Here is a 19953-nt window from a genome sequence, read left to right as displayed (position 1 = left end):
AAACATACAGAGGCTGACAGGAAATTGGAGGAGTAGGGCTGAATGACCCACCCCAATTCAGGGGAAAGTTTGACAGGAACTCAGAACAGCTAGCTCTATTCCTTGATTCAGCTGATATCCATCTAGAATGCTATGGGCACCTCTACCCATCCCCCAGAGCCATGGTGAATACCATGGTAGAGAGGATAGAGGGAGAAGCAAGGGAATGTCTAGCAGCCCTCCATAAGAGGAGAGCTCCCCAACTGCAAGATATAGTTGACGTCCTGCAACTGCTAGAGGCCAGGTTTGAGGAGGTGAAGGAAGAACCATATGCGGAAGAGAAACTCAGCAACCTAAACCAGAGGGGCTGCCCCATCAGAGAGCACATCCGTGGATTTAGGAGGGTCATTGGAAGGCTACCCCCTTTACCAGAGCAGCTGCTGGTGCATTTTTTCAGAACAAGCCTGGACAAACGAATTGCCCAGCTAACCACATACCGTGACATCCCAAATCAACTCTCTGAGTGGTTCCGAGTAGCAACAAAAGTCGACAGCAGGCTGCATGTCAATGACATGAGAAAGCAACCGGACATATAAGAGAGAGGTCAACCTGACCTAAAACCATCCAACCGACAGGGAACCATAGCACCACAGCAGGCCCTGAGACCAGTCCTCCCTCGAAGTCCACTGAAATGCTACAGATGCAGGGGAATGGGCCACATGGCATCTGCATACTCAACCCCAGTCTCGAAACCAAGGCCAGACCCACCGCCCAGGGCATGATCAGAATGAAGCCCGAAACAGGCCATCAACATGTCCTGGAAAGCCCTCCAGGCTGCAGAGACCCCTTCCCCCTCAGGTGAAAGGGCGGAACCTCAGGCAACGACAACTAGTTGCCCAAATCCTATGACAGCAAGGATGAGGGAGAAAACAACCCAATGGTGAGTGAACCAATGAGTGAGTCACCCTTTCCTTTTTCCAATATGCCTCACACCCCAAAAAATAGGAAACCAGGAGGATTTTCAAGCCATAATAGACTCAGGCTGCACTGGGTGCTTGATCAACCTAACACTGTCCTGAAACTGGGGATCAGAGCAAAAAGACTGGCCAACCCGATCTGGTTTGAACAGGTTGACGGGTCTCTAATGGGGGGACCCTATGCCACCCACCTGACCGAACCAGATCACTGGGAAGTAATTCAATTCGTAATAGCCCTCAAAATGACAGACCCAATGCCTGAGCATCCAAGGGATCTTCCCTCTTCAGTCAGCTTGACTGGATGTCGATGCTGAAAGCAACCTGGGAAAATGTCAAAAAAATGCTGGCTAAAGTGGCACGAACCTATAGGAAACAGGCAGATAAACACCAGGCTCCGGCCATTCTGGGTGGGAGAGAAGGTTTACCTCTCCACAAAATATTTGAGATTAAAACTCCCTAGCAAGAAACTGGGGGCAAAGTTTATGGGACCATTCCCCATAGTAAAGATCATCAACCCAGTCAGTGCAATTGAAACTGCCTCGATTTCTGGGGAAGATACAGCTGGCATTCCATAGTAGCCTCTTAAAACCAGTCTGAGACCACTACCCTGGGAGCCCCTGGGCCCTGTGGTCATAGGGGGCCAAACCCATTATGAGATTCAATGGGTCCTTAATTCAAGGTGGCACAGGAGACAACTCCAATACTTAATCAAGTACCCTAGGACCTTGGTAAAAAGTAGGAATATCCCAGCTGATTGCCTTATAGCAAAATTCCATGCAGAAAATCCAGGCAATCCTGGGGGAGGGAATGCATCCCTAAATTACCTGTACTCAAATTGTTTTTGTTTCACACAGGTCACTTTTGGGAAGTGAGGGGAGCTGAATGTCAACTTGTAAAGCTTTTCCATGACTATTATCAGGTTGGCATTCGAGGGAGGATTCCATGCATACCTTCGACCAGAGTTGGATCGCAGGTTTCTACAGCAGGTGTGTGAGGCGCAAAGTTCACAGCCTGCTGCAGCACCTCATTAGTGGATATGATTTATGACACAGACTGAGGGGAGGGGAGACATAGGGGTAAAGTTCAGAGACCATTAACCGAAAATCAGTTTCGACTCTGCAGAAGAACATGCCAAAATGTTGCTCCTAAGAGCCGAGGTGGCGCAGTGGTTAGAGTGCAGTACTGCAGGCTACTTCAGCTGACTGCTAGTTCGGCAGATTGGCTGTTCAAATCTCACCAGCTCAGGGTTGACTCAGCCTTCCATCCTTCCGAGATGGGTAAAATGAGGACCCGGATTGTTGGGGGCAATATGCTGACTCTGTAAACCACTTAGAGAGGGCTGAAAGCCCTATGAAGCGGTATATAAGTCTAACTGCTATTGCTATTGCTATAAATGACTGGATTTCTTTTGAACTTTGTCTTGAGGCTTGTAAATTAATTAGGGCATCTTTTGAAAACATCACAAAGTTTTTTTTTAAAGAAAACTAAGGAAAAGAAAATTGAACTTTCAAAGTGAAGACATGGTATTGAAAAGGTATTTAAAAAAATACTGGAATTTGATCTGGAGCTCATTTTTTTTATTATTATAAATGTTGCCCTCCTGGATTTACAAATTTAAAATAATTAAAATCAGCACTACGGAGAGAGGCAGCACCAAGCTGAAGTTTGAGTGCCATCTGCTGCTAAAAAAAGAATTGTGCAACTTTGGGAACTTTTACCTAAAAATTATTCACCTAAAAATTACTGGAGACTTATACAATAAACAAGTCAAGTGACCCTGAATATTGTTGAGCAAATCAAAGTGATTGGAAGAGACATGGACAACCCTTTGGCTGTCAGGCCTGCAGTCATATTCCTTTTTAGGATCTTTGGCCTGCCACACTCTCTATTTCATTATGCTGTTTCATTAGTGTAGTAATTGGGAGGGGGAATAGTAAGGAGTAAAATTGTAGAATGTGTTGTTGTCATTCCTTTCTAGAAATCAAGGTCATCTTTTGTCTCCGCACCTCTGCATCTGACCGGAACTAGATGGGTGGTAATGCCAGCATGGCCGAAGATTGAACCATGTGATGGATTTATGGGTGTAGGGATAAGATCATAAACTTTCAACTGGGTGAAATCTCAGGAAGCTTTTAGATTTGGGATTCCACAGTTTTGTTTTGTTGTGAATTTTTTTTAAATTTTAATTGAACAAAAACACAAAAAAAGAATCATCCTTCATTACATTTTATAGAAAGTGTGTTTATTGGTTACAGATAACTTTCATGCATTTCTTCCCCAGTCATTACTTATAGTTCATATTAGATTATACACTTTAAGTCAAAAATCTTTGTATATCTTACTATCAATGTACCACAATTCTCATTTGACTACAATTATTTGAACATGCTTTTACCTCAAATCATTCATACTTAAAGACACAACCACATAATGGCATTCATTAGCTATTTCAAAAAATCCTCCAATAACATTACACCTTTATAGCATATTTTAAGTAAAAGTCAATTAATAAAGTTTCTAAGCCTTCCCCCCCCCTTTTTTTCCAACTCACTGAGTAAAATTTATATCCAAGTTACTTTAGCCAATACCATAGCATGTATATATTGTTAAACAATGTCCATTAACATTTCCTTTTTGTTATTATAATTGGCTAAAACTTTATGCCCAATCTCCTCTCATCAGGGCCCCCACCCCCAAAAAAACCTTACACCTGTAAGTGCCTCCACATGTGTACTGGACCCGTGCCCCTCCTGGCTGGTCGCTAACAGCAGGGAGGTGACACGGGGCTGGATCCAGGTGGTTGTTACCGCCTCCCTTCGGGAGGGGTTCTTTCCCCCCGCTCTAAAGGCGGCGGTGGTGAGACCCCTTCTGAAGAAGCCATCTCTGGATCCAGCCGTCTTAAACAACTATCGTCTAGTCTCCAACCTCCCCTTTGTGGGGAAGGTTGTTGAGAAGGTGGTAGCCTTTCAGCTCCTGCGGTCCTTGGAGGAAACCGATTATCTAGATCTCTTCCAGTCAGGATTTAGGCCGGACTACAGCACGGAAACCGCTTTGGTCGCATTGATCGATGATCTCTGGAGAGCCAGGGATGGAGGTTATGCCTCCGTCCTAGTGCTCCTTGACCTCTCAGCGGCTTTCGATACCATCGACCATGGTATCCTTCTGCGACGACTGCGGGAGGTGGGGGTGGGAGGCACTGTCCTACGGTGGTTCTCCTCTTACCTCTCGGACAGGTCGCAGTCGGTGTTGGTCGGAGGGCAGAGATCGACCCCTAGGCCCCTGAATTATGGGGTGCCGCAGGGTTCAGTCCTGTCCCCCCTCCTGTTTAATATCTACATGAAGCCGCTGGGTGAGATCATTCGACAGCACGGGATAAAATACCATCAGTATGCGGACGATATGCAGCTATCTCTGTCCGCCCCGTGCCAACTCAGTGAAGCAGTTGACGTGATGTGCCAGGGCCTCAAGGCTGTTAGGGACTGGATGGGGGTTAACAAGCTTGTACTCAATCCAGATAAGACCGAGTGGCTGGTGTGTTTCCCTCCTACTAATTGGCCAAGTGTTCCATCTCTCAGACTGGGGGGTAAAACAGTACGCCCCTCAGACAGGGTTCGCAATTTGGGAGTCCTCCTGGACCCACAGCTGACTTTTGAACACCACTTGTCGGCTGTGACCAGGGGGGCATTTGCCCAGGTTCACCTGGTGCACCAGTTGCGTCCCTACCTGAACCGGGAGGCCCTCACAACAGTCACTCGCGCCCTTGTGACCTCTAGACTGGACTACTGCAACGTGCTCTACATGGGGCAGCCCTTGAAGAGCATTCGGCGACTCCAGCTTGTCCAGAATGCAGCCGCGCGAGCGATTGTGGGTGCACCTCGGTTCACCCACGTAACACCTATCCTCCACGAGCTGCACTGGCTGCCTATTGGTCTCCGGATACGCTTCAAGGCGCTAGTCGTCACTTATAAAGCCCTTCATGGTATTGGACCTGGGTACTTGAGAGACCGCCTGCTGCCAATTACCTCCACTAGACCGATTAGATCCCACAGATTAGGCCTCCTCCGAATTCCATCCGCTGGCCAGTGTCGACTGGTGACTACCCGGAGGAGAGCCTTCTCTGTGGCTGCTCCGACCCTCTGGAACGAACTCCCCGTGGAGATTCGAACCCACACCACCCTCCAGGCCTTCCGCAAAGCCCTTAAAACCTGGCTGTTCCGACAGGCCTGGGGCTAAAGAACTGTTGCCCCCGTCACGAATGGTATGACTGTTGTGTGTTTTAAATTATGTATTGTTTTGTGTCGTTTTTAATTTTTGTTTGGTATCCCCCTTCCCTGGTTTGAGTTATGAGCCGCCCTGAGTCCCCCTCGGGGAAAAGGGCGGCATATAAATAAAATAGATTTTTAGATTTTATTTATTACTTATAGGCCGCCCTTTTCCCTGAGGGGACTCAGGGCGGCTTACAATTCATGGGAGGGGGAGTGCAAGACAAAACATAAGACAATACGTGAGTAAAAAAATAAAACGATAAAACACAACTTTCATTCAACATTCGGGTGGGGCGGATTAGAATCTTTATCCCCAGGCCTGACGGGATAGCCAGATCTTAAGGGCTGTGCGGAAGGTTTGGACGGTGGCGAGGGTGCGAATCTCCACGGGGAGATTGTTCCAAAGGGTCGGAGCTGCTACTGAGAAGGCTCTCCTCTGCGTAGTCGCCAGTCGGCACTGACTGGCGGATGGAACTCGGAGGAGGCCTAATCTGTGCGATCTAATAGGTCGAAGCGAGGTAATTGGCAGGAGGCGGTCTCTCAAGTACTCAGATCCACTACCATGGAGGGCTTTATGGATGATAAGTAGCACCTTGAAGCGCACCCGGAGATCAACAGGTAGCCAGTGCAGCTCGCGGAGGATGGGTGTTATGTGGGCGAACCGCGGTGCGCCCACAATCACTCGCGCGGCCGCATTCTGGACTAGCTGAAGTCGCCGGATGCTCTTCAAGGGTAGCCCCATGTAGAGCACGTTGCAGTATTCCAGCCTAGAGGTCACAAGGGCTCGAGTGACTGTTGTGAGGGCCTTCCAGTTCAGGTAGGGTCGCAACTGGCGCACCAGGCGAACCTGGGCAAATGCCCCCCTGGTCACAGCCGACAAATGATGGTCAAAAGTCAGCTGTGGGTCCAGGAGGACTCCCAAGTTGCGAACCCTATCTGAGGGGTGTAGAATTTGACCCCCCAGCCTGAGTGATGGAACACTGGCCAAATTATTGGGAGGGAAACACAACAGCCACTCGGTCTTGTCCGGGTTGAGTACCAGTTTGTTAGCTCTCATCCAGTTCTTAATGGCCTCAAGACCCTGGTTCATCAGGTCCACCGCTTCATTGAGTTGGCACGGGGCGGACAGATACAACTGAGTGTCGTCCGCGTATTGGTGGTATTTTATCCCGTGCCTCCGAATGATCTCGCCCAGCGGTTTCATGTAGATGTTAAATAGTAGGGGGGATAAGACCGAACCCTGTGGCACCCCATATGTTAGGGGCCTAGGGGACGATCTCTGCCCCCCCACCAACACCGACTGCGACCTGTCCGAGAGGTAGGAGGAGAACCACTGCAAAACAGTGCCTCCCACCCCCACCTCCCGCAGTCGTCGCAGAAGGATACCATGGTCGATGGTATCGAAAGCCGCCGAGAGGTCAAGGAGAACCAGGATGGACGCATGGCCTCCATCCCTGGCTCTCCAGAGATCATCGGTCAATGCGACCAAAGCGGTTTCTGTGCTGTAACCAGGTCTGAAGCCAGACTGGAAGGGGTCAAGGTAACTAGCTTCCTCCAAGGACCGTTGAAGCTGGAAGGCCACCACCTTCTCAACAACCTTCCCGACAAAGGGGAGGTTGGAGACTGGACGGTAATTGTTGAAAACGGCTGGATCCAAGGATGGTTTCTTCAGGAGGGGTCTCACCACCGCCGCTTTAAGTGCGGCGGGGAAGTGCCCCTCCCGAAGGGAGGTGGTAACGACCGCCTGGATCCAGCCTCGTGTCACCTCACTGCTGTTGGCAACCAGCCAGGAGGGACACGGGTCCAGTATACAGGTGGAGGCACTCACAGCTCGTATGGCCTTGTCCACATCCCCAGAGGCAACATCCTGAAACTCAACCCAGAGATGGTCTGCCAAGTTATCCCCTTGTGCCTCGGCTGGATCTGCAAAGGTGGAGTCCAAGTCCAACCGAAACCGAGCAACTTTGTCCGCTAAGATCTGGACATAATCCTCAGCCTTACCCTGCAGGGGATCCCCCGCATCCCTCCTATTTAGGAGGGAGCGGGTTATCCTAAGCAGGGCGGCTGGGCGGGACTCAGCGGACGCAACCAAGGTGGCAATATATGTTCTTTTTGCTGTCCTCAATGCCCTGATATATTCCTTGGTGCAAGTTGTCAAAAGTGCTCGGTTCGATTCGGACTTATCGGACCTCCACAGGTGCTCTAGGCGTCTCCTCCGGTGCTTCTTCTCCCGGAGCTCCTCGGTGAACCAAGGAGGCCTCCGGGAACCGCCGACCCGGAGGGGCCGTAGTGGCGCAATCCGGTCGAGGGACTCCGATGCTGCCGAGTGCCAGGCAGCAACCAGAGTCTCCGCCGAACTGTGGGCGAGAGTATCAGGAATAACCCCAAGCTCCATCTGGAACCTCAGAGGGTCCATAAGTCGCCTGGGGCAGAACCACCTGGTCGGTTCCTCCTCCCTACAGTGGGGGTTTGGCCTCCGGAAGTCAAGCCTCAGTAGGCAGTGGTCTGACCACGACAGGGGTATGATCTCGTTACCCCTCAGACCAAGATCACAAGTCCACTGCTCCGAGAGGAATACGAGGTCGAGCATGTGACCCGCTGAATGGGTTGGGCCCCGAATTACCTGGGTCAAGCCCATGGCTGTCATGGAAGCCATGAACTCCTGCACTCCATCAGAGTGTTCACCGAGCGAAGGCAAATTGAAGTCCCCCAGAACCATAAGCCTGGGGAACTCAATTGCTAGCTCGGCTACTGACTCGAGGAGCGAGGGGAGGGCTGCTGCAACGCTGTTGGGAGGCAGGTACGTTAGTAGCAGACCCACTTGACCCTTGAGGTCCAACTTCACCAGCAGGGACTCACACCCGACAAGCTCCGGAGCAGGGATCCTACGAGGTGCTAAAGACTCCCGGATAACAATAGCCACACCGCCACCCCTTCCCTGGGCTCTCGGCTGATGAAGCACCTGAAATCCGTCTGGGCACATCTCTACGAGGGGGACTCCTCCCTCCGTGCCCAGCCAGGTTTCAGTAATACATGCCAGATCTGCCCTCTCGTCTAAAATTAAGTCCCGGACGAGGGGAGCCTTGTGAACAACAGACCTGGCATTTAGCGACAACAGCCTGAGACCAGGGTCCTGATTACTCGCGCCATCTGGCCTCGGAGTAGGACTCATAGGGCCGGAAGGAGGGATCTCTGTAATGTAGCGAGCCCTCCTTCCCCGGTAATGGCCAGCCCTAAAGTCCCCGCCATATCTGCCCCTCCCTGTTACGACCGTGATGCTCCGGCCCACTCCCGTGTCCATAGTCCCCCCGACCACCCCAATGACCCCCGCATTCCTCGACAGGTCCTCCGAATCAAATATACTCATTCACTCACCCAGGCAGTCCCCACATAATAATTAAAAAACACAAAAAATACAACAATAATAGGTAATAAAAAGTGGGGTCATTCACTCAATCACATACATATCCCATGCATATCCCATACAAAAGAAAGAAGAAAAAGAAGAAAGAAAAAGAGAGGGAAAAGATAGATTACGCAGTTGTTAAAAGTGCAAGTTCAGGTAGCGCAAATGGCTCTCAGCGTTCGGGATGGTTAAAATAATTGAAGTCCAGCTGTGGTCCAAACAAGGCGTATAGGGGAATGTCTCGTATCCCCCTCTTCTGTAGGTCTTAAAAGGTCCAAAAAGTCCGGAGCAATCGAAGGTGGCAGAGGGCCTTCTTGCACAGGCACTATCCAGGGTAATGCCCCAGGGGTGATGGCAGATGGTAATGGTGGTGATAGTCAGAGCCAGGTGGGGGTGTGCCAGCGAGCCTAGAAATCCAGAGGTCGCGACGAAAGGAGGCCAGATGTTAGGATGCCACAATAGGGGATAGTCAAATGCCAGGCAGAAGACACAGGAGGAGACCTCACAGCAGTGGGGACGGGCAGAGAAGAAATCACGTCTGAAGGGCCACCCGACCAAGCACGAGCGGAGGAGGGAGGGGGCAATGGCGGAACGAAAACGGGGCCAAATAGGGAGGAGAGCCATCCGGAGGGACTGCTGCGGCACTAGGCAAAGCCAGCCGCCCAATTTGCTCAGTCCCAGCAATATTTCCGTCCGTTTACTCTCTCTCCGGGGCGATGGTAGCCAAACGAAGCCCCCAGGAGGTGCAGCTAATAGAATGAAAACGCTGAAGCCGCCGAGAAACGCTGAGAAACGCCGCCACCGAGAAACGCCGAGACACGCCGCCGCTGCAACTAGCGTGGCGTCACCTCCCCCACCGCCGAGCAATGCAGGCAGCACACAAACCTCCGGAGATTGAACGATCCGGGGCCGCCCAGAAACGGCGACCCCCGCAAAGGTCTGAGCTCCTCGGGTCCCCTGAATTCCGGACATCCCCAAGGACCCCTTTACAGAAGGTACGAGTTGTTATTTTAGGAATTTCCAGCGTTTTTCTGCCTGATTAGCTCGGAGCAAAACGCCTAGCAGCCATCTCTAATCTTGCACATGCCAAATGTTTGCCAAATAAACATTCAAACATTCAAACATTTCCTTGTTGTTATTATAATTGGCTAAAAATCATTTACTATTTATGCCCCATCTCCTCTCATCAGGGCCCCCACCCCCCCAACCCCCAAAAAACCTTACACCTTTATAACAAGATCTAAATGAAAATTTGTTAATATAATTTATAGGTCTTTTTCCCATGTCACAATTTACAATTTATATCCACATTTCTTTTACTAAATTGTCAATACATGTATATATCATTAAGCTGTATCCATTATCATTTCATTATTATTATTTATAATTAATTAATTGTTAGCAAGTAAACATTTAATAACAATATAAAACAATCTATGAGTTACAAATTCCTATTTATTAATCACCAATAATAAAAACAAACCATTTTTTATTACCAACTTTCATTGTCAACCTGTATCTTTCCAGTAATAAAACAGTCTTATCTTTCTTGCCAATTGTGGAGTCAGTCTTCTTTTTATCTCCTTTATAAGGTTTTTATAGGCTTCTCTCTGCATTTTGTTGCTTGAAAGGTTTCTCAGATAATCTCCTTGCCCACCAGTTGCTACTAAAGTTAACTTGTCTTTGTTTGTCAATCTTGCTTCTGAAAAAATTTATCTTCTTATGTCTATCATCATTAATATTTTTTTCTAGAGCTCCTTTCTAGAAATCAAGATCATCTTTTGTCTCCGCACCTCTGCATTTGACTGGAACTAGATGAGTGGTAATGCCTGCATGGCCGAAGATTGGACCATGTGATGGATTTATGGGTGTGGGAATAAGATCATGAACTTTCAACTGGGTGGAATCCCAGGAAGCTTTTAGATTTGGATTCCACAGTTTTGTGCCAACATGTCTTTCTTATTAAATTGGAACTTTGCCTTGGACTCTGATTTAATTCTGCATGATATTTGGAACGCTGACACTGGCTTCTTTTCTTAAATTGGATTGATTATGAAATGGAAGCAAGTGAAGACAACAAAATGAAGCTGATGTACCAAGACATTAAGGATTTCATAAAAGAACAACACAAGCAGATGAAGGAAATATTTGGTTGTGTAAAATGTATAGATCAAAAACTAGAAAATACGGCTTCCGGTTTGGGCGTTGTCTGAGGAAGCTGTTTCTTTTTTAGCAGCTTCAGCCCCGAGACTGCGTTAAGCTGTCTAAACAGCATCCATCAGATATTTCACAGATTGATTACCTCTCTTTCGGGCAAAGAAGGAGGGGTGAGAAGCTGAGCCTGGGAAGTGTCCCACTAATCTCCCCCAGGAGATAAATCTGGGGTGTGGAAGGTCCACCCCTTGCTCAATGATTGATTTATATCTGAATCCAACACAGGCAGACAAATACCCAAGAACTTCCAATTGTATGTATTAACAGACTTTAACTCCATTTTTCTAAAAATTCCTTCGAATAAACTACGTGGCAGAAAGACAAAGATGGCGCCAAAGAATTTTGTAGGCAGAGTTGTGCTGTGATGTTACAGACTTTCACAGAGCTCAAACTATCACAGAGCTCAAGATCATTTAAAGATCATTAAATCAGCAGTGATTTATTAGCAAACTACAGAGTAATAACTGGAACAAGCGGCTTGCCTGGATTTTTTAATTGGGTGCAAGATAAGATTAACTGAGGAAATGGCTTCTAAGCAAGTTAAATCACCTCTCACTTTGAAGAGCGCAGGGAGTTAACCTGCTAAATTACAGTCATTGTTGCCCCTTCAACCCCCTCCTCCTGTTGGGGAAACTTTGACTCAAGAAATATTGCAAAAAGTATTAAATGATGCTTTAAAAGATCATGCAGCCGCGATGGAAATTAAAATACAGGGAAAGGTTTATGTTGCTTTCAAGGAGATGTCGGAAGAAGTCTTGGGTTTGGTCCAGATCCGTAATCAAGAAATTAGAGAAGATATTTTAGATGTTTTTAAATGCTTATCTGGCTACGTATCAGGATTGGAGGATAAAACGGAAGATCTTAGTGATTCCAATATTAACCTGGTAATGAAAATGGATGTGGTTCAAGGCAAGGTTGATGATGCAGAAAATGAAATTATAATGTTGCAGTATAGATAGATGGAATTTGCCTTAAGAATAAGGGGCCTTAAAGAGAAAAACCTAGAAAATCTGAAGGAGATTTTCTCAGAAGCCTTTGACCAACTGATGGGACGGCCAGGAGGGGACTTTGACTGGCAAATTGACAAGATATATCATGTTAATTCATGGCTTGCCAGACAGAAACAACTTCCAAGGGACATTGTGGTGTATTTTGCCACAAGGGACACGGGGAATTTGATATTACAAGAGTCTTATAAAACCAAGTTGCAAATTGGGGGCCAGGAGGTGATAGTTCTGAAGGAAATACCACCCAAAATGTTGACTATGCCTTCTTAGTAGATGAAGTCAAAAACCGTCAGTTACAGTTCAGATGGGAAGCTCCAGCTGGATTAGTGGTCAACTACCTGGGACAAAGATATCATCTGAACTCAGTATGGAAGGCTAAAGATTTTTACCGCAATATACTGAAGGCTGGACATTCCCCCCCTCCAGGACCTAGAGAAAGAGAGCAAGGACAGAACAGACAGCAAGATACCCAAGGATCGTTGCTGGTGGACCAAGTTTGGATACCTCTGCTGGAACTAGAAGGAGCGAAGGAACAAAGACAAGCTCGGCGTATGGAACAAGAGTTAAAGAAGCAACCAGCTTTGCAACAAATTTATGCAACAGCTAAAGAAGCTACAGATTCTAGCTCAGAAGTGGTGGGAGGAGCCAGTCTGAAAGCCAAACTACAGGATTTCCAGATGGCTCTTAAAAAGCTTCAGGGAGCTAAAGATGACAATTAAATTCTTAACTTGGAACATCAATGGCTTAAACTCACCACAGAAAAGGAAGAAAATATACCATTATTTGAAACAATTTAAGAATGATATAATTTGCCTGCAAGAGACACATATTAGAACAACTGACCAGAAATATTTGATGAATGCAAGACTTGGACAACACTTTGTAGCATCCGCCTCTGAGAAGAAAAACAGTATAGTTATATACCTAAGAAAGGACATGAAAGCTGAACTAATTGAAGCAGCCTCCCAAGGAAGATATATTGCAATAGAATGTAGCATTTAGGGTCCTCCCTAGGCTGAAGATGAAAAGAATGTAATCCACCCACTGATAGCTGAATCAACCAAAGTTTATTGAGCATCCAGAATTGACATGAGAATCAACAGCAAAATTATTAATCATGAAACATCATTCTTATAGTGTTTTCAACTTCTTTGAGCTCTACCTACTTTACGTGTTATATCATTATTGGCTAACAAGTCTCCAAGGCACAATAATTGGTTAGTCCTTACATCATTGATATACATGAGAACTTTCATATTGTTATAGCTGAGTAAATCAAGTGTTATCAAATAAGTGAATAAAATGTTGCAGGTTATTACTTTGTTTCATCCGTGCCCTTGATCATGCCTGGGAACACTGCAAGCAAAGAATAGCTGACAGGCAAATATTTTCTGCAGATTGCTGCAGTTTTTGCTTATATGTGTAACCTCAGTTCCAAGGACCATTCAGATGATTCACTGTAAAAACCCTACAATAGAAGTTGTATTAGAAGGGAAAAAGATACTTTTAAAGGGAATATATGCTCCCAATCAACAACAAGACAAATTTTACAAAATGCTCCATACTAAGTTAATACATTGGGACTATAGATCTTGTATATTATTGGGTGACTGGAACGGCGTTATGGATACCAAGAAAGATAAGAAGGGTCTCCTGCAAAACATCTAAACGTGAGCGAAACTACCTAAGTCTTTTTTCGATATGATGGATGATATGGAGCTAAGAGATATCTGGTGAGAAAGAAATGCAAGAGAACAGGACTTTACATTCTTTTCTGATAGACATCAATCTTTTTCCAGGATTGATTTCATATTTACAACAACTGATTTGCTTTCCAGGGTAAAGAAGACAAAGATATGTTCCAGAGCCTTAACAGATCATAATCTGGTTTGGATGGAATTGGAATTTGGGAAGGAATCTAGAAGGTGTTGGAGATTAAATGAAAATTTATTTAGATATGAGAAAAATGTTAATGAATTTAAAAAACTGTTGAGAGAATACTTCGTTTTTAATATGAATAAGGGTACATCTATGGAAATGGTTTGGGATGCAAGTAAAGTGTACATGCGAGGAGTCCTAATAAATTTAAATAAGTTATATAGATGAAGTCAGGGGAAAAAAGAAAGGAACTAGAGGAAGAGATTAAGAAGAAAGAACAGGAGTTAATACTAAACCCAGGAGATAAAAAGATTAAAGATGCAATTACCCTATTACAAGGGCAATTTAATATGCTGATGTCAGATCCGGTGGCTACTAATTTGTTATATGCAAAACATAATACTTTCTGCAATGCAAATAAATCAGATAGATGGTTAGCATATTTGACCAGGAAAAAACAAAAATCTCGTAATACACCGAAAATATATTATAAAAGGAAAGAAGTTTATCAACAGGATATGATTCAGAAGGTCTTCCTTGAATTTTTTGCAGGATTGTACACAGGTGATAAAATACAAGGCTTAGATATAGATAGATACTTGGACAAAGAAAAAATACCAATAGTCAAGAAGGAGCAGAGGGAGAGATTGAATCAATCAATAACCTCGGGGGAAATCCTCTAGGTAGTTAAACAGCTAAAGGCAGGGAAAGCACCGGGTACAGATGGTTTGACAGCGATTTATTACAAAAACTTACAATTAGAAATGGTAGAACCCCTTAAGGAATTATTTAATAAAATCCAAGTGGAAGGAAAGGTATCTCCATCTTGGAAGACAGCTTTCATATCCTTGATACCTAAAGAAGATCAAGATCTTAGTCGACCAAAAAATTATAGACCTATATCACTACTCAATATAGATTATAAAATTTTTACAAAAATATTAGCAAATAGGTTAATGTTGGTTACTCAGCAATTGATTCATAATGATCAAACCGGTTTTATACAAGGGAGACAAATGAGAAGTAATGTAAGACAAATTGTTAATATACTGAAATATTTGGGAAAGAATAACCAAATCCCCGCAGTGCTTATATTTCTAGATGCCAAGAAAGCCTTTGATCGGGTGAATTGGCAATTTTTAATTAAAACAATGCAAAAGATGCAAATTGGGGAGTTTTTTCTACAGTCAATCAAAGCAATATATCAGGAACAAACAGCACAAATTATAGTCAATAGAAGTTTAACAGAACCATTTAAAATTGAGAAAGGTACAAGACAGGGTTGCCCCCTATCGCCATTATTGTTTATTATAACCCTGGAATTATTGCTGAATAAAATACGGGGGTCAGATGATTTACAGGGAATCAAGATTAGGCATCAAGAATATAGACTATGTGCATTTGCGGACGACTTGGTTATAACTTTAATCCAACCAAGGAAATCTATCAAAGTTTTAATGAATATGATTAATTAATATGGCCAAGTATCTGGGTTTAAAATAAACCTAGGAAAAACAAAAATGCTAGTTAAAAATATGAACACTAATCAAAGGGAAGACTTAGAAAAAATAACAGGATGTGAAATAGTTAAAAAGGTTAAATATTTAGGAGTTTACATCTCAACCTCAAACGGGAAACTATATAAGTATAATTATGAGTTACTATGGCATAGTATACAGGCAGAGATGAAAAATTGGGAAAAACTACAATTATCCTTGTTGGGAAGAATAGCAGCAGTGAAAATGAATGTCTTGCCTAAGGTTCTATTTCTTTTTCAAATGACACCAATACTTTAAAAAGATGCAAATTTGCTTGAATGGCAGAAGGGTATTAACAAATTTGTATGGGCGGGGAAAAAGCCGAGAATAAAATTTAAAATAATGCAAGATGTACGTGAGAGAGGAGGCTTGAAAATGCCAAATTTAAAGCTATATTACGAAGCAGTAGTTCTATCAATAATCAGTGACTGGATCAATTCAACAGAGGATAGAATACTTAATATCAAAGGGCATGATTTGGTATACGGTTGGCATGCTTATCTGATATATGATAAGAAGGTGGATAAGAATTTTAAAAGTAATATTTTAAGGAATGCTCTACTGCGTGTCTGGAAAAAATATCAACACAAACTAAATGGTAAGATACCTATGTGGGCAATTCCCAGACATGCAATAGAGAACATAAGTATAGCACAAAAACAGGATGTAACCACATATAGAAAACTTCTTACTATAGAAAAAGGTGTATTACAGTTAAAACCCTTGAATGTACTAAAAGAGGAAAAGGCAATCCAAACATGGTTTCAGTATGGACAGTTACAGACCAGATGGAAAAAAGATCAGAAAATTGGTATTACGCAAAATGAGGACAATCTATTAAAACAAATTAGGGATCAAAGTCAAATGCATATAAAAAGGTTATATAAGGTATTAATAGAAATGGATTCTGAAACAGAATTAGTTAAAGACTGTATGATAAAGTGGGCACAAAATTTTGAAGAACCAATAATGCTGGATACATGGGAAAAGATATGGGTAAGAAATGTAAAATTCACGCAAACCCAAAATCTGAGAATTTTTATAAGATGTTTTATAGATGGCATTTAGATCCTAAAAAATTGGCTTGCATGTATCCGAATTTACAACCTAAATGCTGGAGATATGATTGTACTGATGCTACATATTACCATATATGGTGGACTTGTAAAAAGGTTAAAGCATTCTGGATAAAAATATGGTGGACTATGCAAAATATTTTTAAAAAGAGGATAAAGTTTACCCCTCAGTTATTCTTGTTAGGTATAACTACTGATTATACTGTTATAGAGACGAACTTGATTTTGTACTTAATAACGTCAGCAAGACTGTTGGTGGCGCAATACTGGAAGAAGGAAGATTTGCCTACTATTCAAAAATGGACATTAAAAGTAACAAACTTAGCAGAGATGGCTAAAATATCAGCATATCTTAAAGATCACTCAGATGAGAAATATAAAATGGACTGGAGATGGATTGACTATATTCAAAATAAATATGGGACTAAGAAATTCCAGATAGTTTATGACTAAAAAAGCGAGGAATGAGATAATGTGTTTAGAGTTAGCCTAACAAAAAAGGAGTTAAAGTGCAAATGAAAGATGATACTAACTTTCTTTTAGTTTATCTTAGAATATGCTTGTTAAAGATTTATACCCTGTATTTGCTCTGGGAAGCGGGGGGGGGGGGGAGGTTGGGGGAGGGGGAGGTTGGGGGGGTGGTTCAGGCAGGGAGGGTGGGGGAGGGGAGGTAAATATTTCTAAAAGCTTTTTTAAAATTTTCAATTAAAAAAAGATAAAAAGAAAAAAAAATAGAAAATACAATACAAGGAACAAGTAAAGAATGGGACAACCAGGAAAAATGGAATCAACAGAAAGAGTGGAGGAGACTGTTCGGGAAATCAACAAGAAGATATTAGTACAATTGATGGTGAATAAGGGAGTAGAACAGAAGGGAAATACTCTAAAAGATGAGAAAAGGAAATAGGAGAAACAGGAAGACAGCTGGAAAGAAGAAAGGGGGGGTTAGAAAAGGTAGTCATAGAATTAGACAAGTGGGGGGAAAGGGCGAAGGGAAAGAAAATTAGAAGGCATAGTTACAAAGCAGATTCAAAAGTAGGTGAAATAAAAGAATTAAGAGAAGTGTATGGCAGACAACCCAAAAAAAATTAAAAATTTGGATGAGGGTGAAGGATGTGGAATAAAGTGAATGTAAAGCAACATTTTATGTGTATGAATACTGCTCTATATGTGGTGTGAGACAAAAATCAGTTTTGAATATTAGTAAAGTAGTATTGTAATGTATATTATTATTAGAATTATAGAGGCTTAAAAATAGTTTTTAAATTAGATAAACAGTTATTGGTATAGGGTATTCAATATATATAAAAAATGAGATTAACAGTGAAAAGCTAGGATTAAATAATTTGACAAATACTTGAAAGATCATGATTTATGGTAGAAGTGCATATTGAAATATTGAATAATGAAAAAAGGAAAGATCATGTCTTTGAATATTACAATGATAGGGGAAGGGGGATTAAAGGGGGGCTAAAGAGGTAGAAACAAGAGGGGAGAAATAGCAAAAACAGATGTTAAGATGATACTATGTATGGTAGAACTATTAGAAGGTTTAGAATTGAAGGATATTAGAAATTACGTGTTAGCAAAACTAAAAATGAAAATTAAATGTAATTAATAGGAATATCACTGTTATGTTTATTGGTATTGAACTGTATGACACCCAGGAATCAAACCAGTCACGCAATAAGATGTATAAAAAAATTTTATTAATAAAAAAACAAAAAGGATCTTACTGCCCGCCCGGTGTCTTTTTGCCTGGGGATACTTCAGACATTTGGGCTGAGCATGTGCTATGTGGAAGTCTGTGGCACGATGCCCCCTCCAAAAAAGTCCTCTGCTCAGCCTATCAGGCCCAAGTGGACAATGACTGAATTCTCAGAACGAGCCCCTCTTTTCTTCTCCAACAAGAGCAGCTTATGGTAGAAGTTCATAAGAACAGACTGCCATGTGAGGTGGGCATTCCAGCTCCCATCCAAAAATCGATAAAGGCTCTTGTGAAAGGCCCACTTCAGATGCCTCTTTGCCAGAAAGCGGAGATTGGGGTCAACATCTTTCTGTCATGGATCAGTGGCCCACATGGCTGTTTTGCTGGTCTTGAGTGTGAAGAAAAAGAGTAAAAAAGCGGGTCAGTTTTCACAAGCCTAGTGTGGAAATGTTTTGAGTCACCAACCCCACAGATGCAATGAGGTATGGAGGCGTTGGTGACTGGAGCCCTGGGAGCCTCACCATGTGACACGATGCCATTTGGACAGGAGGAGTGGAAAAGTCTGCTGTAGGAGTTCCAGAGACCTTGGAAAGGTGAGATAATGTTGTGGCGCAGCAGTCAGTTCCTCTTCAGGAAGAGAATTGTTGGGGGGGGGGCTCCTCTGGGAGAAAGGAAGGCCAGAGAGATGAGCTCCACTTAAGACCTCCGAGGGAGCTGCCAATAGAGAGCCCCTGGTTTTCAGGGAGGGGAATTGGGCAGAAGTCTCTGAGGCAGGTCCCAACCCAGATGTGCAAGGGGTCCAGGAGCTCCCAAGTTGTAGAGGCCCAGCAGCATCTGGAGGGGCTTTAGAGCGCTGTAAATCGGGAGCCTGTTTGGTGCAGGGGTTGAAGTACCAACCAGGAGACGGTGAGTTCGAGTCCTGCCTGGCACACAAAGCCAGATGGGAGGCTTTGGGAGAGTCGCCCACTCCCAGCCACTTCCTAGGAAGGAGGCAATGGCAAGCCGCTTTCCTTCAGTTCCCCCTCCCCATATTCCCTCCGGTCCAAGTCTGGGCTGCTTTCTTGTCTTCCCTCTCCCCACCCTTCTGGAGGAACTTTTCCCTCAGGAGGGACGGCTGTGGAAATTCTCAATTGTCGCTCAGGGCCTTTTCAGCCTCGCGGGAGGAGGGGCGGGCGCAGCTCCACCCATCGGAGGAGGGACTAAACGGAAGGAGGAGGAGGAGGCGGCTCTGGGGGCGTGGTCAGCGCAGCAGCATCTTCCAGCAGCATCCTCGCCGCCGCTCCTTCTTCCAGCCATGCCGGCCTTCGTGGTCTCCACCAACGTTTCGCGGGACGCGCTGCCAGAGGGGCTGCTGCCCGAGCTCACCGAGGAGCTGGCCAAGGCCACGGGCAAGCCGGCGCAGGTAAGGGGCGGGTGGGGACACGTGGGGGGCTCTGGGCGCGGGCCGAGCGTCCTCCTCTCTCCCTTCTTCCCTCAATATCTCGCTCTCTCCCCACCCCGCGCGCAGTACGTCTCCGTGCAGGTGAACCCGGACCAGGTGATGTCCTTCGGGGGCTCCAGCGCCCCCTGCGCCATCTGCAGTCTCCACAGCATCGGCAAAATCAGCGCGCCGCAGAACAAGGCCTACAGCGCCATACTGAGCGCGCTCCTGGCCAAGCGCCTGCGTGTGCCCGCCGACAGGTAAGAGGCGGTGGGTGGGGCTGGGGAGGAGCTCCCTCTGCCTCCCTCTCACTCATTCCCGCTTCTTCCCCGCAGGGTCTACATCAACTTCTACGACATGGCTCCGGCCAACGTGGGATGGAACGGCTCCACCTTCGCGTAGCGCCGCCGCTGCCGCTGCTGCTGTGAGGAAGAGGGGGGGAGGGGAGGGGCAATAAAGGTTTCCGAGCAATCCGTCCGCCTCTG

At 44.9% G+C, this 19953-nt stretch overlaps 1 protein-coding gene across 1 annotated transcript; it reads left to right on the top strand.

Moving 5' to 3' along the window:
* Window positions 1-19256: 19256 nt before the first annotated feature.
* On the top strand, window positions 19257-19941 carry MIF (macrophage migration inhibitory factor). Its single transcript, XM_032229059.1, has 3 exons — window positions 19257-19450; window positions 19556-19728; window positions 19804-19941. The coding sequence occupies exons 1-3, from the start codon at window positions 19343-19345 to the stop codon at window positions 19868-19870; spliced, it is 348 nt and encodes a 115-aa protein (XP_032084950.1). The 5' UTR covers window positions 19257-19342; the 3' UTR covers window positions 19871-19941.
* The last annotated feature ends 12 nt before the right edge of the window (window positions 19942-19953 follow it).

Source organism: Thamnophis elegans, chromosome 13 (genome assembly GCF_009769535.1).
Source record: "Thamnophis elegans isolate rThaEle1 chromosome 13, rThaEle1.pri, whole genome shotgun sequence".
In the NCBI taxonomy this organism is placed as follows: domain Eukaryota; kingdom Metazoa; phylum Chordata; class Lepidosauria; order Squamata; family Colubridae; genus Thamnophis; species Thamnophis elegans.
This window is presented reverse-complemented; position numbering and strand designations above follow the sequence as displayed.

Bases quoted from the DNA above. Each gene is read 5' to 3' on its own strand.
- MIF (XM_032229059.1), top strand. From the start codon at position 19,343: ATGCCGGCCTTCGTGGTCTCCACCAACGTTTCGCGGGACGCGCTGCCA. The intron at 19,451-19,555 runs GTAAGGGGCGGG...CCCCGCGCGCAG, and splicing joins CCACGGGCAAGCCGGCGCAG to TACGTCTCCGTGCAGGTGAA. The intron at 19,729-19,803 runs GTAAGAGGCGGT...TCTTCCCCGCAG, and splicing joins CTGCGTGTGCCCGCCGACAG to GGTCTACATCAACTTCTACG.